Source organism: Lepeophtheirus salmonis, chromosome 2, assembly GCF_016086655.4.
Source record: "Lepeophtheirus salmonis chromosome 2, UVic_Lsal_1.4, whole genome shotgun sequence".
Lineage (NCBI taxonomy): Eukaryota > Metazoa > Arthropoda > Copepoda > Siphonostomatoida > Caligidae > Lepeophtheirus > Lepeophtheirus salmonis.
This window is the reverse complement of record NC_052132.2, coordinates 35664981-35691659: the sequence shown is the minus strand read 5'-3', so window position 1 is coordinate 35691659 and position 26679 is coordinate 35664981. Positions and strand designations below refer to the sequence as shown.

At 30.0% G+C, this 26679-nt stretch overlaps 1 protein-coding gene across 3 annotated transcripts; it reads right to left on the bottom strand.

Moving 5' to 3' along the window:
* Nucleotides 1-564: 564 nt before the first annotated feature.
* LOC121113834 (uncharacterized) lies at nt 565-19586 on the bottom strand. 3 transcript variants are annotated; one of them, XM_040707703.2, is made up of 3 exons: nt 19312-19581; nt 8151-8464; nt 565-926 (listed from the first exon to the last, which is right to left on the bottom strand). In XM_040707703.2, exons 2-3 carry the CDS (start codon nt 8453-8455, stop codon nt 725-727), a joined length of 507 nt encoding a protein of 168 aa, XP_040563637.1. In that variant the 5' UTR covers nt 8456-8464; nt 19312-19581; the 3' UTR covers nt 565-724. The 3 variants fall into 3 exon arrangements, with proteins under 3 accessions (XP_040563637.1, XP_040563638.1, XP_040563640.1); XM_040707704.2 differs by lacking the exon at nt 19312-19581 and adding an exon at nt 13296-13762; XM_040707706.1 differs by lacking the exon at nt 565-926 and adding an exon at nt 977-1118 and having other exon boundaries at nt 19312-19586.
* Between the last annotated feature and the right edge of the window lie 7093 nt (nt 19587-26679).

Here is a 26679-nt window from a genome sequence, read left to right as displayed (position 1 = left end):
TTATAAAAATAAGTCATTGTTGAGTAAATTGAGCGTTCAACTTTAATACTCTGTGACGTCAATTAATCATTTTCATAAATTTTTGTTGAACGTAAATAATAAATATTTTAAAATAATCATTTCTTTTGATTGTATCCTACTTCTTCTACGAATAACTCTTATAAATATAGAATAATGAAGATAAATTAGGATCTTAAGTTGAATAAAGTCTAGGAAAATACGTGTATAGTAGAAAATACTGACGTAATACCCGAATTAGACTTTACAAAACTTCCCGAGGGTGTTCTACAACATACCTATCTAATTATATTCAAACTGTTGCGTCGACTTGAGTCGAGTCGTTAAGAAACCTTTTCATCTGGTAGCATTGCATCGTTTTTTTGTCATCATGAGCATTTTTTGGAAAACATGAAATGAGGCAACTATTGTAAAACCTTGGTATTTGTCTTTTCAGAAATGATAAGAACCTCCTTATAAGTTGTGACTGATTAGAAAATCCCTTAAGAGGACGGAGCCATGAAATTCAAAACTTTTGATACGGTTTAGAGATACAAATCAAGCAGATTCAATAAAAAATGAAGTTTATTTAATTTATTTGATTACATATTTAATACTGATAACCATAATTTGAACAAAATCCTAAAATAAATTTTTTGTCGGTGAATCATTTTCTTATAATTCAGAAGATCAACCTATATAATATGGTAATTCAACTAATAATTGATTAATTATTCATAACCATATATGACTTGACAAATGAACAGGATTTACTGCATCCACAATGATTCTTTTTGTAAATGAAACAAGTTGGAAATCCCTTAGCTATACAGTCACAAGGTGGTGTTAAATCAATTTTATTGTCTTGCTTGTTTTCAGTGTCTTCATTCCATGTGTTACTATTATCGGTTGAGTTATTTCCATTCGATCTACGTGAAATGGGATATAAAATTAATTTTCAAATAAATTAATGAACATGTTGAAATTGGTGAAATCTTTATTGACAAAATACAATTATATTTGAATAATAAAACTATTAATTTAAACAAGTATTTCTGCGATGCTTTTTCAAAGGCCTTGATCTTGTTGTTGAAGGCATAAACTTCTCAATTTCAAAAAAACTAATTGAAAAAGAAAGCAATTAATATATAATCAACATATTGCTATATACATTATGATACTCTAAAGCTGTGAAATTTATTACTTAAGATAAAGAAATTTATATACGTGGAAATTACAGTTTTTTTTTCTTCCTTTTTTTTTTGAGTAAACGTTACTTTTTAGACTAGAATAATTCTTAAATGAAAGAGGAAATTGAATAGAAATCAAAAGATTATTTTTGAATTATCCACTTATTTAATGTCATCAGAATAGTAATGAATAAAAATACAGTTTTTATTTTAATTCATAAGGACATTTATTACATGATTTTATTTTTTTAAATTATATCCTATTTTCAGAATTATTCTACTAATAGAAAAATAGAATAATAGCCTTTCATTTGTCAAAAAAGGAAGCAGGGAAAATCAGTGCGCGTTTTATATAAAGAGTATTCCTAAACACCTTGACTATACATTAGTTTAGAGCAAGTGCAACGTACAACCTTTTAATATAATGCCAAGCATTACCACTTGAAATATTTTAATAGACCACATAACTTATTAAATTTAAATTTCATGAGAATTGGGTTCATAAGACAATTTTTTACATCCATCTTTATTTTTATAAATTTAGGCCAAATATAAAAAAGGTGAGCCCCAGAATGGACATCCATAGACTAGAGCTTAAATATAATTTTTCAGGAAAGTAAAAATCTTAGATCATTTGGCATTAGAATGACGTACACGACCATTTTTCTGGCGGAAGTCTTCCAAGAAATCAAAGAAAAGCCAAAGGAAGAGGCGAATCATTCTTCATCATGACAATGCAAGTGTTCACACTTCGGCTCAAAGAAAGAGTTTTTTGGGTAGTCAAAACTTTGAAGCGATGGGTCATTTACTGTACAGACCTGACTTAATTCCCAATGACTATTTTCTATTCACATATATCAAAAATAAATTACGTACTAAAGTGATTGTCATCACCAAAAGAAGTCATTGATGCATTCAATACCTATAATTGGGAATCACCTCAATCAGATGCGAGAAATGCTTCGAAAAATTATTCAAATGTATGCATAAGTGTATGGATATTCATTCATGGAGAATATTCTGAAAAGCAGTCAAGCAATTTCGTTGGTAAATATTTGTTGTTTCTTAGCCCAGAAACCTACGTATGACAACGGCATTGTTTTATTACGAGATTTGTGACTAATCAATAATTATATTAACAATAAGAAATAAAAAATCATTTTTTTTACACCAATAACCAAAAAACCCAGTTTGGTTATTAATTCGTATGAAACTTTTAATCATGCTTTGTTTGAAGAGTTGGTTAAGCTGCCTCTAGATTATGGTTTGATACATGACTAAAAAAGTAAATTCGGTAAAATTTTTTTTTACTTTTCTAATATTATATAGGCATATTTATGAGAAAAGTATATAATTATATTGTATGTTAGTATAATATCATTGTTTATTTTTGCCTTAATGAACAAAATAAGTCATGTTTTGAAGGTCATACTATGTTTCAGTAGCTTACATGTATGTAAATATTATAAGTGGTGAGTCAACAATAAAGTAATTTTGAACAGCAATCAAGGCATGGAAGAATATGGTGTTTCAACATAAAAACAGTTTTGAAAATAAAAAAATCCCAATTTATGAGTGAATTATAGGATTTCTATTCTAATTTGTGTGATGAGTTAAGAACCCCAAAAATTTTGCCAGGGTTTTGAACCTTTATTTGACTTATATTAGACAAGATGTGTTCTTTCAAATGGCATCCATCAAGTTCACATTCTTTTATTACGGCCATCAATTTTGGCTATTTTAAATACAACTTGCAGCGACTCAAAAAGGTTAAGCTGAATAAATTTTATATAGAAATTGCTGATAATTCGTCAAAAAATATAAATATAACCCCATTCTCCCATACTATGGAATTTGAAAATGTTATATTTGAGAGATTTTAAGAGTTATCATGAAAATATTAAATCTCCCTGAATCTTGGGATAAAAAAATTGAGAGATCCTTAATATATATTTATGACGAAAAAAAAATAATGCACAGTTTCAAATTTCAGCTTGCCTTATTTTTTATAATGCTCCATGTGAAGACTGTGGAGAAAAAAAATTACTCCTCCATACACGCTTTGTTGATTCTCCCAGTGTTGGAATTCTAAAACTATTTACTTCTTTAAACGTAAAGGGACTAAATGCCCCAGAACCAAAATTCAGAAAAGCACTGGTTTTGTTTGAATTTCAAAACGAAAGGAATCCCCAGGAAAGACGAAGGCATTGGAATTAGCATTATTGAATTACAAAGCTCTTATTCACAGCAAAATTACAAATTATAAGCCCTTTGTTGTCGTAGAGATAAGGACTGATATCATTTCATCTATTGCAAGGTATACTCCCTTCTCTTTGAATCTGGATGGAAATATGGAGACCATGTTATTAAATATTACTCCTTGATGTCGGCAAAATATTTAGGCTCTTTAAAGTGGATTGTAAGATCTTACAAAGCTTTTAAAAAGAAATAGTCCTACTATGGAGAATGTTAGTACTTTTAATGGTGGATTGATTCTTATATTATTCTTATTTTGATTTTAGTTATATAATTGTATGTGTGTTCTCAATTTTGTAAGTTGAGGGATTTTATTTAGTTGCTTTTGATCTGTAATATGTGTATAATGATTAGGGAGGGTTTTTTTTTTTAGAGAACGATAATTATAAACTAAAATTTGATTTTTGTACATGATCCTTCTTCCTTCATTTATTTCTAATGTAATTTGTACATATAAAATGAAAACCTCTTTAAAAATGTAATCCCCACTCAATTTTGAAACAATTATCATAATAGCCTGCTTGTGTCTTGACGTGCATCAAATGTCTAATTAATTATTTTACTCAATATATGGATACATAGACATATTTACAAGAATTATAGGGCTTGTATTCTAATTTCTTAAATGATTTAAGATACTCAAGAATGTTAACTCTACTTTAGATCCTTCAATTTATTTTGGAGAAGGTTAGTTTTCCACCATTCGAATGTCTTTTTCTCAAATATAACACTAATCTACCCATTTTTGACTTTTGATTGAGATGGTGCATTTTATATTCCTTTTTTAACGAGAAAAAATAAAAATTTCTTATTTTCATCTATTCTAAGCTAGGACACGTAAGTATAAGTATTTTTCTTGTAAGATTAGTTCAAAAATCAGTTAATCCTAGAAATATTGTCGTGGTTATATCTCAAATTAAAAGTGATATACATAAAGCGTTTTTAGGGAAGCGTTTTTAAAAAAATTAAATTTCTGACTTTCAGCTATCAATTGAGATATTTTCAAACTTTATGAATATAATCTTCTCGAAGCTATGAGCCCCTGAATACAAAGAACCTATTTTTGATTTTAAACAAATATAACTCGAGTTATAAATATGATAAAACCATTTAAAAAATAGTTTGGACTCTCTTAACATTAGGATTTGAAATATATTTACATAGTCTTTCCTTATTTTCTACATCAAAGCATAAAAAAGCTTTGAATCTTAAAAATAGCCAAAAATTACAAAAATTTTATAAGCTTTTTCTGATAGCCATAAGCCAAATAGAATAAAAATAAGGCTTTATTTAGAATTAGGAATTAAATTCTAGCCAGTTCACTATATTTAGTTTTTGTACCACTCTTGCTGTAGAATAGTACAATCCTTGATATCTTAAGATCTTTTTTTTTCTTCCAAAAAATCTTAAATGACTTCAAAAATATTAATTGTTTAAGATGCTGGTTTTTTTTTATTTAGAAATTGTATATCTTCACTTTACGACCAACTATAATTTTTGCAATTGTTATAAAAATGAGGAATTTATTAAATTTTCATTATTTACAATTACAAGACATTTTCTCCGATTGAGAAAAGTATGCATAAATAGCTAAATTATTATTTGAATCCGGAAAGATGCACCCACAAACAATAATTCATACTTTTTTCTTTTATTTAGATATTGCAAGGCGAAAAATAACATTAAATCATGTAAATGAATGTTAAAATATTTTACAGAAACACTTTGTAGGCTTAAAACCATAAATTTTGGATTATAAAGATTAGTAATGGGACGATTTAAAAAAAAAAAAAATCCTAAAATTGATTCTGATGCGGTTTTAAATAATAGTTAAAAAAATAATATTTTGGTGTAAATTTCTAAGAATTGAACTTGATAAAATAAAGGAAGGCAAAAATCTCTCCCCTGCAAGATTTTTCCAAGGCGAATTCTCTCAGGACGAGTAATTCCACGGTAAACTTTCCCGAGGCAAATTTTCCAAAGCTAGCTTTCCTAAATCCAGTAATAAATAGATAAATACCAAGATTAATCTACCCATCATTAATAAAGATACTTTTCAAGTACTTGAGGGTAAAAACATTCAGAATCATTCCATCTCAATCAAAAAACAACAAGTTTACATTTTGTTGATTAGTGTAATCTTTCACTGTGACAATTATTTTTACTACTCTAAAGGCAATTTGCAGCGTCTTTAAACGATTAATAAGAATACTATGTTGATAAAAATGTTATCGTCAATTCGATTCTATGTCCCCTTTTAAAATATAAATATATATATTTTTGGTTTTGTCCTTATATCTTCATACAAAAAAAATGCTCTCGAACACGTTATGTCTAGTTATGGTTGACAAAATTAACACTCTCCACGATCCTTAATTAATTATTTACATACAATTATAATTAATTTATCAAGTTTAAATGTTGTTGTGTTTTTGTCATTTCCTATTTATTTATCTAAACAAACGTGTGATAAACTGATATTTTACATTGATATCATTTTATGATTAAATAGATTTTGTATTAATCATAAAAAAACTTTTTGTCAAATGTCTTAGGACTTTATATTATGACATAACTTATAATACTCTTGAAATATATGTATACATTAGCCTAAATTAGGGGCAAATCGAAATGGATTTTTGGTGGTGATTTTTTAAAAATTAATTGAGAAAAAATTCCTCCGTTATTTCCATGATTTTTATCTCAAGGATTTTTATGAATGGATTGAATCTATTTCTAAAAAATATTCCGTTTTTTATTTGAAAAAAAGAAATATTCAAAAAAGAAGAATCTCTTAGAAATTTTGTCCGATTAGGTTTTTTCCTATTTTTCGTGTGGTAGTAGTAGCAAACAGAAAACAATATTGTTTACGATTTCAATGTTGCATAATAACGTCACACCTCCTTTTTAAACAGCCATATAATTTATTATTATTACTTATCGACTCTATGTGAATGGATCCCTTCATTATTTCAATCCTGGAATTCACAAGCGATACTCCGGCTCGAATTCAACATTTCAATGGCTACATGAAAATTTAACCTAGGAAGATTAACAAGTCCATTAAGAAAATAGAGTCAACTTTTTCCTTGGGAAGTAAATTCCCAGATTCAAATAATGAAGGAATCAATTTACTGAGAGTCGGTAAAATACAAAATCTAACAAAACTCAAAGGCTATGCCTATTTTTTAAATGATCATTTTTTTCAATTTTAAGCTGGGGTATTTATTTATAATATATTCATGATTACTAGTGTTCTATCGGTCCTCATATATTCGGACAAGCTCAGTCGTAGAAACAGTCTTATCATTCCCTGGGACTGAAAAATATATATATATATATATAAAGTTGAGTGACGTTATCAAGGACTGAACTAAAGTTCTGTCTTAGGACTGATAATCAGGACTGAACTGGACAGGACTGCAATCCTCAATAAGGACTAACACAACACTAATCATTACTATGAATGCTTAATAAGTTATCAGGAACAAAAGAAGAGAGTTATTTTTTCCTTATTTGACAGCCTAAATCTGTGGCTGATAAAATCTCAAGAATATGAATAGGGAAAATAGAAACTCTTTATGTAGTTAAGATTAATGAAATATATATAAAATGAAATGAAGACGACACAAAATGTGACGAAATAAGACGAAATTAAACACAGATTATGGATAGGTAATGGGTCATCTCTTGGGTTATAAAAGAACCTACAATCTACATACAATTTATTAGCATCTTATCTCCTAAACAACAGTTTGCCTAATTATTTCCACGAGAAAATTGTATATCTCAATATTTATTGGAATAATCTGATGTATGGAAACTGTTTGAATTGTATTTTGTACTAAGTTATTCCCTGTAAGTTATTTACCTTTTAATTATAAACTTTAACGAAAGGAAATATTTATGTGTATTCAAACTGATCCCCTAGCCAGACCTATATTCTTGGAGGGGCACTTTAAAATATAAGTGGAGCCAGAGTCTAAACTAATGGGATTTATTTGTCTCAGCCCGGTCCACTTTAGGTTTGCCTATCAGTCCTAACAAATTATAATGTTCGGTCCTTGATGACGTCTTTCAACTTTATTTCTTCATTTTTTAATCAATTCTAGTACTGAAAGTCCTTAGGACCGGTCCCAAAGATCTAAAGGACTGGACTCAACTTTAGATGACGCTTTTATTTTTTGGAAATTTTTTTATATTAAAGAAAATTAGATAAATGTATTTATTTAACATTAATATTCAATGTCCATGGGGTCCATTAGAATAAAATTTAAATTTGGTTTATATTTATATTTCTGTTGGCAGAGCCCCTAATGCCCGCCCTAAGTTCAAATTTAATATCTAAAATCCATTGGGGAATTAATTATTCATATTTCTTTGGAGAGGAGGGATGTTGAGTTCATGTATAAAAACGCCGTCTATGTGCAAAAAGAAAATAATCTATTTTCTAAAATAAAAAAATGTCAAATTTATTACATTATGGAAGAAATATGATTTTTTTTTTTAAAGCAATCTAATCTAAGGAGAATTGCTTTATTGAAATTGAGTAATAGAATTGAAGAACCACTGTTCTAAGCAATAGTGATATTTCAAATGAGTCAATATTTATCACATTTTGATTATGTATTTAATAAAAAGCTCTTTATTTAAAAAAAAAAAAAAACTATTTCATCCTATTAATTTGAATGAGAAAAGTTTTCAAACCTTTGAACCATATTTGTGAGCTGATCCTGTTTTTCCTTGATGAGAACTTCCTTTTCCTCCAACTCCATGTCCTTGGCCTTCAAAAGCATCTTGAGACTTGAGATTTCTTTAAGTTTCTCTTGGGATTTTTGTAATTTGGTTTCCTTCTCTTGTAGTTGATCCTCTTTAGCTTGAAGCTGTCTTTTGAGTGAAGTTAATTCGTCTAATAGTTCCTTTTCTGAGGAAAAGGAAGAGGAGGAATGAGAGGCAGTTGTGGAGGTAGAGGAAAGAGGCTTTTCCACGTACTCTATGTCATTGAAAGTCATTGCAAAGCTCTGCAAAAATAAAAGATACAAAAAAAAAAAAAAAAAAAAATACGAAAAGAAAACACACACAAATATACACAACTAAAATTATTTTGTCACGGAAGTTGATTGTTCTTTTTGGTCATGGGATTTAAAAAAGCTTTTATGACACTCATAATTATTTTGATTCCATGATTTGTTTATTAAAGGAGCGGCATTAATTCAAAGATGACGTCATAGTCAGAGCGTAATATCCTAAAAACGTTTGTTTATTATAACATAAACTATGGTATAAAGAGCATGTTGGCCATCTTGGGGGTCAAAACAACAAAGTTTTATAAGAACAAAAGCAATTTTATTTGAACAAATGAGGAATTGAAGATGATGAAAAGAAGTGAATTATAATTGTTGTGTATTTGGATGTCAAAATGAACTAACAACAAATATAAGCAGTTAAACCTTACAGTCTATCAAAAATATATGATAAATGTTTGTCATGACATCATTATCCATTCTTATTTATATTCGCCCGTCCCAGGAATTTTCACTCTGGGAACTTTTCCCATTCGGAAGTTTGTCTTTGCGAACTTTCTCCTTAATATATAAGAAATGAGTTGAAAAGTCCCAGCCTTTACAAAAAAAAAAAAAACACTTTTATTTTTGTTCAAAATTGATTTTTTTGAAATTATTATTTATTCACTTTGTGGAGGGGAGTCCTCATAACACTTTCCAAGCCATGACTTAGCTTGAACGGATTTTTTTTCATTAAGAAACAGTGTAAAACACGATATTGCTTTTATCTATCGTTTTAGAAATAACAAATGTAGCGTATCACTTAGTACAATAATTCACAAACTAAAGAAAAAATTGTCATGAAATATTGACGGTTGTCTAATGAAGGATAGAATTAACTGAAAATAAGGTGAATTAAAAAAAATAGTGCCATCTATGTTTGAAACCCCGGATTTTTCAGCCAACGTATTCTTTTATACCATAAATGGATCTTCCCCCTTATTTTTTTCAGCTTAAAATGAGTCTTTATTTACTGAAGGTCCTTTGTATTTCATTTTTTACATGGATTAACTTGAAATCCGGGCATTTTAATCCAATTTAGATATATTACATTCATATTAAATTAATTTTGTTTCTTATTATGACAAATTCGAACCAGTTTTTCACCCTTGTACCTTACCACTACAATGTATGTATTAGTACTGCATGTACACAATACTATTTTCTTTAGACCCAAGTTGTATACAGTACAAGTGTTAAAGTCTTTTTTTTTTTTAAATATTTATTGAATGAAGTTTAGTATAGATGTTTTAGTAATTTGTCCATTGCATTTAATTCGAAATATCAATTATAAGTCCCCATGACGGTGTCGCCTTCAATTATAATATAACTTGTGACATGAGTGAGAAAAAAAACAACAGGAGTTTTTGTTAGGGATGTATCCATCCCAAAATTTTGGAATCTGACACTAAAGCCGTCCCATGAAACAGTCTAAGCTAAAGAAGTCATCATACATAGATATGGCCAAAATTCAATATATTTTGACTATCTTTGAGGTATTCAATGTCCATTAGAATGATAATTAAGCCTAAATTAGGAATAATAGCAAACTATTATCGTGCCTGAAATTTTTATTTTATAATTCCACTGAATAAATGGAACTGGTAAAACGACTTACTTTATTAATAGTGATCATAGTATTAACGGGCTTTTTCAAATTTGGGATGTTTTACAAGGACCCATTCCATGGACAGAGATAAAGGTCAAATTTCAAGTGCCATATTAGGGATTGATATAACCAGGGGCTTAATCCCAAAAATTATAAGCACCTTAAAACTCATATAAATAGGTTTATTTTATATATTATGTGTACAAGTTGTGTTTTTGTTAGTTTTTTAATTTCATACAACTTACAGCCCTACAAACAAGATGAATAATTTTAAATGAAGGATTTAGAGTACTTGAAATGAGGTTTTGCAATAATTGAATATTCCATGGATGAACAATATATTTACAGTGTAATTTTTACTATTTTAATTCACGTAGCCCTTGGGGTACTTGGAGGCACTCAAGGGGTACTTGAGATTTTGAAAATATTTTATAAGTGTTACATAATTCAGGGGCGTCTGCATGGGGTGGGTAGCAGGGGCTGTAGCTCCGCCAAATTAAGGAATTTTTGTTTTTTACAAGAACATTTAATATTTGAACTTTTTTTCCCAAAATTTAATATTCAAAATCTAATTTAATTTTCTGTGAATTTTTAATTTTTTCTCCAAAAAATTTAATGTTTTGAGAATAGATATGGATTTTAGAAATTTATTAAAAAAAACTATGAATTTTTGAAATGTTTATCTAAAAAATTTAAATTTTTTTTTTTTTTTAAATTTCGAAAACCAAGTCCCCCCTCCAAAATAAAATCCTGCAGACACCCCTGTTACTGAAGCTAAGAATACTTAAAGCTGATAAGGGATACTTTGGTTACATAAATATTTTACAAGTGACACATCACTAAAAAAATGTTTGAGAATCCTTGAAGTAGCACATTATAATGTTCCATTGCCCACAGCAACAATACTCATAAATACATAATAACTATGTAATTTTTATAGATTGAAATGACATAATAATAACTATGAACCGAGTTAGTAATCAGAAGGACCAATACTGTAATTAAAAAATGCAAATTAAGACGAAGAAATTCAACTTGTACAATTTGCTTATGCAAGTTGCAATTCGTACAGACATCCCAAATTGTACACAACATATTATATAATTATAATAAACATTTGGGGTGGGCTTTACCCCCGCCCCTTAAAAGAAGGGCTAACGACTACCCCTTGGTATAACCATATTGTACACACCATTTTGGTCTTGAGGCGTCTCAATAAATAATTTATAACGTACACAAAATGAGATACAGTCTCGGATTAGAAGCAACATAAAAAAAAATATTATGCAACCTCTAAGTAAAGACGTATTTTTGCAATATAAAATTGCTTCCATATAATGTTGCGTCATTCTACATGTTTGTTTTATTTCAAGGTCAGTTATATTTCATGGTCATTTTTAAAAATAACCCCTTAAACACTAAGTAACATCATGGCCCTTACTTAGTAAAAACTGGGCAAAGTAAATAGACAGATATGCAGTTCCGTTTTTAAAGTATTACACGTCAGAGAGTTATCATTAATTGTAGCCTTGAATGTGAATTTAAGGGCTATAAAAAGCGTATTGTTTTGCAAAAAAGCCAAAATACAATTTCGTGTCAATCATAATGTTTAAACGTAAATAGATAAGTTCTATGTATGTTTATATGTTTTTTATTCCATGTCAAACATGTATGTATAATGTACTAATAATATTAAATAAATATTCCAATACCTGAGCATTAAGGTTTTTAGTTATATTTACAAGTCTATTTGTCCTTTTTCCTCCGACTAATTTAGGACAAAATTGTTCTACAAACCATGTTCTTAAATATATGAATATCATAAATAATATATATACATACAAAGACGACTTTGATTGCTGTAAAATGAATAATCGTCAATTACTTTTTTCATTCTATTATTAAGAACCTAAAACTTGCATGAACATCATTACTCAATATCATATAAATATGTGACAAAAAATTATACCAAAAAGTATCTTTACTCATAAATTACAGCCTTTTGTCTGTTAGGGAAGATAGCGTAGCATGTACGGATGCCCTCCATTAGGAGTCATATTGTATCTTCTAGTAAGGGAGTCTTTCGGTAAAAACCATGGTGAGAGGTGTGTCATTCTTCAACATTCTGAGGAATGTCTTCCTTGTTGACTCTCGTAAATAAAAAAATACAAATAAATGCTCTTTTTGATAATTGATCACAAATTTATCACAAATGTAGATGACATCAATATAAATAACCAAATAATGACTGTATATAGCAAACTAATTCCCCAAATATTGCTAGGTATATTAGCAATTGCATTTTTTTAGGGAGGGGTTACTTACTTCTAGTCTCTTATACCTTTATACATTCTAAAGTCAAAGGGGATAGTTGGGACATTTGTTGTGTCGCATTCCATTGCAATTTGTGCAAAAAGGACTTAATAATAATATTAACTAGGTATGCCCATGCTCAAAGTATAATATAAATAAAACTTTGATAATATTATTAAAATCACTAATCTACCTACTTGGATTTATTCTTTTCGAGTTTAGTTTTCTTAATTACGACTTATAACTAGGAAAAAAGTTGTGTTCTAGCAAAGTGTCAAAACTATTTCTTTTAATGGTCTACAACTTTAATAACTTTTCGCTGATATGAAAGGAAAACAAAAAAAAAAATTTGAAAGTTCCATTTAAATGCATGTATTTTTTAATGAAAATCTATATTCCAGTCGCTTAGTTAAAAGTAATACTAACAACGGACTGAGGGCTTGGGTACTATTATTATGCTTATACCATACCTATTGTATACTAAAACAGTCTATAATTTATTTTTCAAATGAGATATTTAATTAATTAATTATGTAAACTATATAAACTCAAAAAAGTATTTAAAAGTTTTGTACGGACAAAAGTAAAAGTTTTTTATAGGTTGCTATTTTGCAAATTTGATGATCAATTTATAGAATAAAGTTATACTTTATCAACACTGTTATCCAACAAGTTCTAACATATAATTTGGGACTGAGGTGCTATATTATTAGGGCTCCGTCCCTCTGGAAATGACAATCGGATAAAATGGGAAATTATTGTGAAAATTTGAAGTAATTTTGTAATAGTTGACAAATTAGTATATAAAAATAAGTCATTTAAATAGTATGTTCTTTATAATAAAATTTATCAAAAAATTTAACCCACCGCAAGAAAAAATCTAGGCACGGCCCTCACTTTAAGGCACACCAAATTTCAAACCAATATATCACCAGATATAACCGTTTATTTCGACTTTTGTTGCTCAGTTTACCGTTACTACATTAGTATCGGAATACTGACGCATTTTAAAGGGTCCTTAACTAAATTGAAGCATTATTTCTGAATTTGATCGCCATTGGCAGCAATGAAAGCCACCAAGTTGGGCACACATATATGTGAGATATAGCTTCGAATCAAAAGCATCCACTTCCTATTTACTGAGGACTTGAGGTCGGCAATGTTGGTGTGACGGACTCAGATGGCATTGTATTCTACATACCACGAGATGCTGTAGTCTAGAGGGTTGAACAAAAGTTCTTCAGCCTGAAATTAAAATTTTCTGCCATCCAGGTCTTCACATAACATCACAGATGCACAGGAATTTTTTTTTTTTAAGTAGTCTTGTGTAAAAGCTTAAGAATCAAAGATGTATTCATTAAATAGTTAAGTTAACACAATGAGAGTTTTAATAGAAAAGTTTTATAAAATTAAAAAATTGATGAATTACCTAATTAATAATGATAGAAAAATCTTTAATATAGGCCTTATTTTTAAAATACATATATATATAAAATAAAAAAAATTATAAGCCGGGTACTACTAATTAGTTTCTTCTAACTTTTGTTTTAATCGACAGTGGTGAGTGTCATAGGTTAGAAGGAGTGGCGGATGACTCCGAGCTGTTTGATTATGTTCGAGGTGTCATGGCTGCTTCCATCTTTGTTCAGATCTGAGATATTTCTTTGAATGTATTTTATCGTTTGAAAGATGATAACAACAGCTTTACATTAATGTGAGCAACTTTTTTGTTGAAACTCTCTACAACTCTAAAAAATACAGTTATACATCGAAGAGGTATAATACTTATTCACTACCTAGTAATACAATATTAGGAACTTGATTTATATAGAGATGTGTTTTCATTACGTCAGAGATTGCATAATAAATCGAAAGGAACGCCATGTTTTAGACTAGTTAAAATGTAGAACTTTTTAGAGTAAAAACTAGAAAGGAAACTTTATCTAAACATCTGGTGAGTTTTGGAGTGGCACAGCCTCCACAAAGGGTGCCATTGGTAAATTTATTACTTTTTGGCTAAGAATTTAAAAAAAAAAAAAGTATATTGTAAATGAAAAAAGTTTTTCTTTAATTCGTAATTTCGGATTTTGTATTTTTTGGAAAATAAATTTCAGATCTTCTTTCAATTTGTGTTCTTTTTTATTTTAATCCTAATTTGGAGACCCCCCTCTCCCAACCTTTGAAACACTATAAAATATTCATAGAGTCCTTTCCACTCCATCATTGCTTCCATAAATACAATACAACTTGATACCAAAGAAAAACTATGCTATTTGATCAAATTCAAATTGATGGGTAGAGAAAATCGTAATGAAATTTCATTTCATTTTGATATTAATTCTCTGCGAAATTGATTAGGAATTTTATGGCCTGACATAATTAATAGTTGTGTTAAAAAAAATGACACCATAATCAAAAATATTCCTTAATAAAAAAGAAAAAAACAAAATTCCATAAAATTTATTTGTTTCTGCCTCATTTACAATGGCCAACTTCTGCAACGATGACTTCACATGAAAACGCTCATATACAATATTTAGTTTGATCTAATTTTTAAGAATGGTTAATCTTTGAGGTTGCTATATTTCACGCAACAAATTGCTTAGGATGTATAACATTGACCATATTTCAAGCCCTTAGCAATCTTTAAATACCAATAGGTAGGATTGTACCCTTCACTCTTTTTCCATTCATTCGCTCCATCATTCATTTTGTACAACTTTTTGTTCCCCGTTCATTCGTTTATTTTTCCGTTCAATCGTTGATTTTTAAATTTTTATTTATTCATTTAATATTTATCTAGTACAAACAGGCCAGCCTAAAAGAATATTCATTAATATAGAAATCCCGTGTTTCGTAATACATGAAAATGAACATCAGGGGCGTAGCTTACTAAAAGAAAACAGGTAATCCCTGGAATCCTAAATTGATACTCTCAATTTTATAGATTGGTGTCCAATTTCTTTATTTTTTTGTTTAGTTGCCTCAAAATAGAGGCAGTACTTTTAGCATAGGCAACCTCCAATTTATTTTCAACAGCCGCCTTTCTTTAAAAAATAGCTGAACCAATATATTTTTTCTGAGTTACCTTTTTTGCTGGAAAGGTTGACCCTTGGCATAGACAATATACCCAAATGCTTAGTGTGCCGTTCATTCAGAGATGCCATGATGTGTGCTAAGAAAAAAAAGTGACCCCGAACATAACCCAACTTTCGGGCCGGGCTCAATATTTCCAAAATTATAGTTGGGCCAAGTTGTGCCATAAAGCTAGGGAGTGGTTGGTCTTTGATTGTCAGGCACAGTCGGGTTTCCTTTTTTATTTCCGGGCTGATTTTTTTTGGAGAGCATCTGATTGGTTTTTAATTGCTTTGCTGATTTCTTCATAAAGTTGTAAATTCCTCTTATGAGTTCATCGCTGATATACCCAAAGTGGTCTTAGTTTGTCTTTAGTGTTAACATCTCCAGATAAGAGGGTTCTGTTTTTATTATTCATTGTTATAGAGATTAATGCAAGACTTTGGGGTGGAGGGGAAGGGGTGCTTGTCGTGTTAGAGATAAAATTAGTCCCGAATCACTTGACCTTGGCTATATTTTCGACTACAGCCCAACCAGAATGCACTGCTACGACCAGTTATTAACTGCATTTTTTAGAATGGAAATAATAAATGCATATCATCTGTATACATATATTCCTGTAGTTGTAATATTTTTGTCTGGTATCACTTGTCTAAAGTTTTCTTTTTGTATATTGTTCAATTTTATGTTTTTCATTGACTATGGATGTTACATCTTTTAATTATTTATTATATTATTAGAGGTATTTATATTTTCTCAGAATATGTATAAGGCCATTAACATATTCAGCTTTGTGTAACAGTATAATATTGAATATACATATTATTGGCCAAATTGATTCGGATTGGCCCTGTTCGATTGTACAATTGATCACAATACTTTATATAAATGAAATTATAAATACAAAAACAAGAGGAAGGAGAAGCGTCAAACGCCATCCATTCGCTTTTTTTTCAACTGGCTTTGCCTGAGGCCTACAAATGAGTAATTAAATCTAACTAACTAGAAGATAAAGCTGTAAAATCGACTAGCATTATGTACTCAAAGACTCGCAACTACGAATTATAGTTAAAGACAAATGATTTGAATTTAATATTGCAATAACAAATCTTACACGGCTTACTAGGCCCATTCATCAAGCTGTGTATCCTACTAGGCCTTAAAAACATTTGTTTCTGACTAAGTTTATTAAATTATTATTATTGGGCAGCTTCCCAAATATATGACGGTTTGATTTCATAGTGTTTTGGAACTTCAGTAAATTAATTGCCTTGTATTGGAGTTCACAATGAAAATCTAAATGTGAGTGTCAATTATGTATAATACCTTCCCCAAAAATAGAGCAAATCAAGTAGGTATTTTACAAAATGACGATTTACGGAGAGAAAAAAACTTGCAAGAGGCGTGTACAGAAGTATAGATGTTTTGGGGATCTCTATAGAAATGCTGGATTTTCATTACTTAAATGGGGGAAATCAAATTCATATAATTTATATTTAATGTAGATAAATTCTTAATATTTCAACCAGTTTCAATTTTTTTAATGGATGGATTTGCTTAATTGTACCATTTGCTGGGAAAAAAGTCATCTCAAGACAGTCTTTACAAATTAGAAATAAGGTGTAATGGATTAAATAAAAGATTAATCCATTTTAAGTCATTTATTTATCTAGTATCTTGTAAAGTTTCCATTTAATCTGTTTATGGGACGTACATCAACTTCAACCCGACATTAGCACCTTTAATCTTTATTACTGCACAATATGAAAGTCCCTTGACTTAATTGTTAACCTCTCTTTTTTTTCAATTATTCTCATTTATTGTCTGGAGGGTGGGAAGATATTCATATACTCGAATTTCCTTCGCCCAAAATCTGTTAGCTAATAAAATATGATATTTCAATAAAACAACACAACTTTCTTAAACATCAGGATAATTCAATTTTCAGGAATTACAGAGTACAGCATTGTGAAAAAGTGATATTTTTAAATACCTGCAAATGAATTGTATAATATGACATTCGAGTATATGAATATCTTCCCACGCTCTCATTTCGTGTTTAAATTTATGTACTTAACATAAACTGATTGAATAAAAACTTTACAAGATACTAAATAAATAAATGCATTGACGTCCATTATACTTTTTATTTGATACATTACGCCTTATTTGTGGCTTTTAAAGGTTATCTTGAGATGCCTTATTTTCCAGTGAATGGTGCAATTAAACAAAACAACTGATTGAGAAAAAAAATTAGGCTTAATAAACTATATTTTAGCCACCATCAAAGATAATAAGTATAATTATACCCATAATCAAGGAAAAAAGATATTGTAATCTTCGGAAAAAATAGTCAAAAAGCTACCTTTTATGGGCAATAAGAAAATGAACTCTGTTCATATTTTTCCCCCGTGTATTGTTAATTTTTTTCCCCTTGGTCGATAATTCTTTCAAAATATGAACAAAAAGAGTGAACACCGTTCGTTTTTCTGTTCAATGTCAAAGCCTTCTAAAAGGTAAGCTGGCTTTGAGCATTGAAATGTTTGAAGAGAGTAGGTATTACCAAAATATCTAAATTTTTAATGAGGTGTTGATTAATTAGATAATGAGTAACTAAAAACAGTCGTCTTTGTTACGAAGTATATGTAAAAAGCTATACATAATTAGAAGCTATTCTGAGAAAGCATGCCTACAATATACTTTTGATTTATGAGTGTTTAAATAACCAAATATTTTATACGTAAAACAAAATTACATGCAATTATATTTATATACAAAAATAAACAACACAAATAAGAGTCAATAAAGCATTTGACTCTTATTCTACAGAGTGGTCCTGAATTAAAGTCCCATCAAACAGATAAATTACACACAAATTATAATTTGTATTAGAAGATGTAGTAACACTTTTTAAAAGGTATAATATTGTCCACTCATTGACCAAAATCTCATTCAATGTGGGTCCCAGTCCGTATTCTAGTTTCTTTAACAAATCTTACCATTTTTGATAGTAGAATTTGAATCAATTTATCCACGAAAACATGTAGATAGAACCAGGACTTTTTTATCTACCTTATAATATCAACATTTTTGTCTCAAATTTTCCTCCTTCTACGGCCATCATAGCCTCCAGACTGGGCCTGAAGGCCTTGCACACTTTGATGACGCTGTCATTTACATTTTAGTCTATATGAGAATTTGTAGAGGTTTATATGCACAAAGCTCTATATTCCATAGTCCAGTGGTGATCCGTCTGGTGATGAGGGGAGCACAAGTTTGGAGACCAGAAATCGGCGAGGTGTTCCTTGCACCAACTTTGAGTTGTTATGACCTTATGGCTAGGTGCTGAGTCTTTTTGGCAATAGTAATCCCCTACGGGATAGTTGTCCTCCAACAGGGGATTCACAATCTCTTTTATCACCTCCTGGCACTCCTTGGCTTCAATTCCAAAGGCGACAACGATCAAGAAGTCTTTAGTGACGATCTTGTTGTGTCCTCCGCTTTCTAAAGAGGCTCTCGCCGCTGTTAATGAGCCCCGGATCTTACAAACAACCTCAACAGAGCAATTTGCAATGTCCGTGACCTCCTTTACAGAGTTATGGGAGTGAAGAAAATCTGCAATCCATTGCCCTTTTGCTTTCATCGTCGTTGTATGTAGACGTATCGCAACTAGTAATGCAGCGTTTTGAAACAATTTTTTTAATAACTCAATAAACTCTATAAAACAACGCTCTTAATTTAATTAATTCAAAGTTAATAGGACTTTTTATTCTGGGCCACCCTCTAAGTCAATATGAATTCAACTTACCTATTTAAAGAGACGTATATTATAGTCTAAAAAAATGACGCCGAGAGTAAACATCAAGGGATATTCATACATAGAATCCACTTGAATGAGAATATAAAATGATTGAAAAGAAATTAAAAACTATTGCTGAAAGCCTAAGGCGGAAACTTTCTTCAGTTCCAACTCCAGTTGTTCATCACCATATGTCCTTAAATATATATTTGAACAAATAAATAAGAAGACGAAAGATATAGGAAATAGATAGTTCCTTCCTCCTTTGTTTACAACTACAGAATGAAATTGAAGACATGACGCATTTTAATAGATTTTTTTTATTGCTGTCCTTTTTTTTATTATTTTAGTAAAGGAAGAGCAAATTATTATCTAAATATATTTACGTTTTATTTCAGTAGTTAATAAAGTTCTTACTTTTTTTTCCATTACTTACATTGTACGGAAAATATCAATATATTTCTTTTATTACACAAGACCTGTAATTAGTTTGTATATATAAAATGTTGATTGAAGGTTTTTCTTTTATATGCTAATCAAGCTTCTTAGAGGCCTTCACTCAGAAGACTTTCAATAAGAACGTAAAAGAAAAAATACATCATTTTGTTATAATTACCCGGAAAATTAGTCTTGTAAGATTTGAATTAAATAAGTTGACTCTTGGAAGTAATTCCAAATCCAAAGACATCTGATCTCAAATAAACAAATCCTTCGGTTAGCTTAGGAAGAACAATTACTCTTACAATTTTGTTTGAATGAATTGAAAGGCTGGATGATTGGTACATCTCTAGGATCAGATAAAGTTCCTTCAGTTTATTTATTAATTTATTACATCAAACATTTGTAGATGTTGCGATTGCAGGAAATATTAAATTAAATAAACGTCAAACAACATATCTCAATAATAAATACATTTAAAGAAAATCATCTCCTTTAATGACAATACAAGTAAGACTTTTTGTGTCATGCCCATATTTTGAGTGTAATGTTCAAATATAAAGATAATCGTACATATTCAATATATTCAAAAAGACTAGTGATTTTTATCATTTTTTCAGTAGTAGTAGTAGTATTTATCAGCCTTACCAGTATTGTGTGATCCCTAATCAGAAACCCCTCACCCCCCGCCCAAACAAAAATGTGACTTGATATTGTGAACACAAGCTGTAAGGGTTTAAATAAATACTCAATGGCGGGAGTAAAAAAAGTGCAAATTTATAGATATTTATAGATGACTCCAAAGGTTGCGAAAGACAATAAAGGTAACGACGTGAGAAATATATTAATCTACATATTATGATTAGACAATCAGAATGCTATATTAATTGCATTATAATCTGATACCACAGCATCCATTTGAATGTACTAAAATATGTCTTTACATGCAATTTCTGAACCAAATTGTCTAAATAATTCAATCAAAAGTGCTTGTAATTTAAATTCAAAGTGTTCAAATTGCCAAAATTTAAACAAGATGTTATATTTATTATTCATAAATTAAAATATTCTACCACATTAAAATTAGATCTGCATAATTTGGTGTTTTCATATATATATGAAATTCCTAATTGCTCTTTTATAAAGTTACTTTTAATTAGCTTAAATGCTTTGAACACTATGCTCTTTAATTATAAGAAATTGAAATTTATGGATATAATAATTAATAATACATCGGATATTTAAATAGGATTAACACGATGTTCGGAACCTTCGATAAATACAGTATCTCACAACCTCTCAATTGATATTGCCATGAAGATAAAAGACATAGATTGATTATGCAAAGAAGTAGTTGGCGCCGTCAAAAAGAAAGAAATAATTGATTAAAAAATACGAATTATAATAGTTGTATTGCCTTAATATCTTTTTTTATTGTAATAACAATAATTTATTAATAAATTTATTTAAATTTAGAGATGTCAATAGGTTAATAAAGTATTTTTTAACAGATTATTTTATGAAGTATATTAATATTTTATTCCAAATTTTAAAGTTAAATATAATTTGATTTAGCCTTTCAATGTATTAATAATGGAGTTGGGAGATTATTCTGACTCTAATCTAATTCAATAATTATTTATTCTTAAATTGAACAAGATTTGTAAGTATGCTCCCAACTTTGGCCCCTTGAATCCTCTCACTTTCACATTTTACCAAATGATAAATATTTTTTTTCACTTTTAGTTAAATATGCAATTAAAACAGTAGACTTGATAAGACTATAACGCAAAAGGATTATCCTTAATAAGGATCATACAAAAAAAGTATTAAAGAGTCTCTAGATCAGGAGTCAACAAACTTTTTTTTACTACGAGCCGAATAACTGAAAGAATGAGGAGCACGGGCCACATAATCATTCTGTTTGATACTTGTAAGCCAGAACATCATTTCTATTTTTTTTTTAGTGAGAAAAACATATATTTCCTTTCAATGGTTGCAAAAACGAAACAGGGGTATACCGCAGCTGAGCCACCTCACCCCTGAGTGAGGTGGCTAGTCACAGAAATCAGAATCAATTTCTACAAGAAAAGCTTGGAACTGACGGTGATTGAGTCCACGTACCCGAATGAAGTCCACCAAGGAAACGAGGGGTTTCAGTACACAAGCTGTATCCTAAGTGTTTTCCACAAAGTTCTTGTTGATGGATGATGCAGTGTATAAACAGAGCTTCAGAAATTCGTAAATCTCCCAACTAAGTCATGATATATACAACCAAACCCTTCCTCACTCCAATTATGTTTTTTCCTCCATCAACTATAACACCTCGAAGCTGATTCCACTGAAGTTTAAGGTCTTGTAAAGCTTTTCGCGCCTCCATGAATATGTCTTTTCCAGTTGTTGTTCCAGGCATGTTTCAAATGGGTTCCAAGTATTGTGCTATCTGAAAGTCCAAATGAACACCACGAATGAACAAGAGATGTTGTGAAGTTTCTTGAACGATCAGTAGCGTCATCAAGCTCCAGGGTATACAACAAAAAGCTCATAGCGTTTTTGCCTATTAGTAGTACTATGTTCTCTCCAAGTTCTTCTTCTGTTCTCCACACAACTGAACTTGCCGAAATACTTATACTTCAAAACAAATCGGCATTCTCTGGACACAAATCATTTGCAGCTTCTATTGTTAGATGAAGTCGCCATCAGAAACAGTGATTTCCACGTTCTGTAACCTTATACACTATTTTGTAACTTGTTAGAGTGACAGATTTATTTTCAGTAAACTTTCTTGTGAAGAAGTTTCTTTGAGTTTCTAGACCATTTTTGATGGACTCATATTTCTCAGAGTGTAACTTTCCAGAAAAATTTAAATATGCTGATCAATGTTTTGTTTCATTGTGGTGCCAAAGATTGTACTCTTTCAAAGCAACAACACTTTCGCTCCATATTAAGCAACTTGCTTACTGATCCTTTGTTTCCGCACAGAAATACTTTACTCCCAACACTTCATTGAAAATGCGACACTTTTCATCATTGGGTTCTTATTTAGTACGAATAAAAGAAATCAATTATCATCTGGATAACTATGCTTTGTGGAAGGGGTATTTAGGTTCTTCTTTCAATCAAAGTTGAACAAGGATATTTTACACCAACTTCACTTGTCTCTTGAACGACATAGTCTCAAACACTCGAGGTTTTAATCCCCTTACATATAAATGATTAATTTTATAATTCGTTATAAACTCATAAGCAATTCAATTTTCCCCGAAATATTAATGTAATATATATATATTTAACGCAACCTAGCCAGCTTATTTTATTAAATTTCTTAATAAAGATTAAAAACTAAATTGACTAAAAATCCATCAAAATCGACCTTTTACTCGATTTTTCGGTGGTTATATACATTTTTATTAGTTGCAATCAAGATAAAGTGATTAATAATTCATTTTTCAAATGCTGAAATATATGTATCAATTTTTTACATGCTTTTATTTACATCTATATAGGTCTTTCCTGTCGAAATATGGCTCTGAATCGTAGTTAAAAGCTCTAAAGGTTACACCTGTAGAGGTTGAAAACTCTAATGGTTCTTTTCATGTTTTACAACTTAAATAACAATAATAAATGTGGGTTTTAGCCTGCGGGCGCTCCAAGACCTTCATTTTGTTGCATAGTGTAATCATAATAAACATCCTGGAATGTGCTATGAATTAATAAATTTTATATAAGAGCTTCAATTTTAAGGCTGTTTAAACTGGGGATTTTAATTTTTGATAGAATGCTAGATGGTTGTATTGCCTCGGGAGGTAGAACAGGTCATTCGAGTTTATGGAAAATTAGATAATATATTGAATTCACTTTAAGTTCCCATCAAATGCCAAGGAGAAAGATTAATGGATAAAAGTAATTAAAAAAGACAAAAAACAGAATTACTCTTTTAAAGACCAAGCAACCTCTAAGCTGGATTCCTTAAAATATGTACTCTTAATAGATGTGGGACGTGGGTGCCCTCTCTATACCATTATAAATGTCATATGTAGTAGTTTGAATTAAAGGAAACTTCTATTTATAAATTTAGAAAAACAACATCCTCGAAAAATGTATGTTAGTTAGGAACACAATCAATCTTATTTGCTCCAGCCACTACTCAACAAATGGATGTGTAAACTCAATAAATACAATTAGCAACAAAGAATATAAATTCGGTAAGAAGTTTTGTAATAAGGTAAGCATCATTACTAGAAATATTTTATCTGTATCCACAAGAAAATTGGTTATAGAAATGAAGGATTATGTTCAGAATAGTTCTAACAGAAAAAAATTGTATGGTATGACGGAACAAAGATAAATATAATCACAGAAAAAAACCAATATTTTTCTACAAATTTATATTTGTTTGTATGTTATTTAGCATAAAGTTTCACATATTGTGAATTCAATATAAAAAAACCTTTTATTTTTTATGTGGAGGTAGTTAGTTATGACGGCTAATGTATTTTTACTGTTCCATCCCTTGTTAGTGTACTCCATGCGTAGCACAAAGTCCCATATTATTATGGGACAAATTAGTAGATAATTATTGCTCATGTTTTGTTAAAATACATGGACAGTTAAAATGGTGAAATATTTGTACGGAATGCAGGTATTTTGGGATCTTTATAATAAAAAATCATTGTTCCTGCAAAATTATTGACATAATAGGACTAACTTACTCATAGAAAAGAACAGTTATTTTGCATCTTGTACAACTGACATTTTACTACAGATTTTTTTAAGGGAAAATATACGATCTCTTCTATAAGCACTTTAAAATTGAAAATTGACGTTAGATGAAAAAAAGAGAAAAAAAATTGAAAAACTATTCAGAAAATTTTTATACATCAAATTTATATGCAAACAAATCTCAAACAAATTTTTACAAACTTTATTTTATATTTTATTTATCAATTCAATTTCGTTTCGATTTTTTTCTTTGCCCATAACATTTTGAATTTTGAATAAACTTATAAAACGTTTTTATTAGTTGTTTTTTTAAACGTCAGTCACTTTTTTGATTAATTAAACTATCCAGTCTTCTTGAGCTTCAAAAAATGTATTTTATGTTGACTGAATAAACTCAAGGTAACACTTCTTAAAGGACAAATATATGAAAAATAATTTCACCTGGGACAAATAAACTGATTTGTAGATCTTTTTTGTAGACTTTTTTATATTAATTTCTCCAATATATGTAAAAAAAAAATTAAATGTTTCTTTAATTGTTCATATTAAGCATGACTAAAGATGGTATTATTAAAATTACTTCATCTGACCCAAGAATTGTATTTGAAGTTAATATACATCAAAATATACTTTTACTATTGATTTACATTCACAAATATTTAGACAATTTTCACATCCCTAATTATAAGTGTACACTGCATAGGGTGATGAATAAGTCCGGGAAGATATGATTTAGTTTATCAATTAATTAGCATAAAATTTTGGAAAAGGATCGATATGTAATATAAATTAATTTATAAAACTTTTGTTCAAAATAGCCTTCCTTTCCCTGGATTACATGGTACTTGGGCAGAGTCAAATACAGACAAAGCCATCCACAACGCTCAAAAGGATCGTGTTTTAGGCAAGACAATTGACAGCATCTCTTAGGAGTATTGCATCATCACTAAGTACCTAAAGCAGCCGCCCAGTATCAAGGTCTGGGTCGGTATTATGTCGGAAGGGAAGACAATGCCCCTCATTTTCATTGAGGAGGGTGTGAAGATCAACTAACACTTCTAAAGGGTATATTGGTGGACAAAATCCTTCTCTGACTTCAGGAAAAATAAGGCAATGCCCCTATCATCTTTAAGCAAGACGGGGAACCCTCTCACACTTGAAAAAGTGTGCAAGACTAGTGAAAAGCAAATATTTCAAGGGCTTTTGGGGAAAAAATATATGGCCTCTTGGCAACTCTAACCTGTATTCCATGTACTTTTCCTTGTGATTCATTCTTCAAACTGGTGCTTCTACCCCAGCATCACCCACCAAAGACACTTTGAAGCGTGCCTCCATCCAGGAATGGGCCAATATCTCTTAAGAAACTGTCCATGCTACCTCTTCGTCATTTAATCCGACAAAGGGGGAGTATTTCGTAAACAAAAAAATATATATACATACTAATTAACAAATTTATAATAAATTTATAAACTAAAAAATATTTACAGAACTTATTCGTCACCCTTTAAGTCCTCGTTGAACTTAGAGTAGAACTGAGGATCGAAAGTAGATTAATTTTTAGCCCATGCCCTTGCTAGATACGGAGGGATATTTGTGTTTATTGTCTTCCTCTCATAATTGAATGCAGCTAGTTTAATGAAACCTCATGACGGCTAAGCTACTCTCCTCCAAAATGTTCTTCAAATTGTCAGACTTACCACATTAATTTTCATGTTTTTTTTTATACATATCAGCCTGTTTCATTTTTGTGTATCCCTTAGTAATCATATCTCAGAAACTAATAGTAATTTAAACAGTAAAATAAATGTGATAGCATCATTATATATTACATTAAGAATGTGTAGCCAACAAATTAACTATTACACTTACAGGCCTAAGATTATCCTACTTTTCTGCTCCTGATCCATCCAGAACATCATTAATTGTAAAAATCTAATTATCAATTAATTGTGTTTATTTTAGTATCACAATAAATATTTGTACCAATATACAGGTGTTTGCGTCTAAAACTGAACACTCCTTTAAATTTTATGGCTTGAGGGCTTGACGAGGGTTTCTCTTGCTGACCTTAAGGCCAAGATCTTTCTTAACTAGCCGGTCCATGGTTCTTCTGCTGACGTTGAACTCCCTGGAGAGGTCGCTGACGGTGACCTTGCCTCTCTTGTCCTCGACAGACTTTTTCACGGCAGTAACTATTTCGTCCGACCTTCGAGGTCT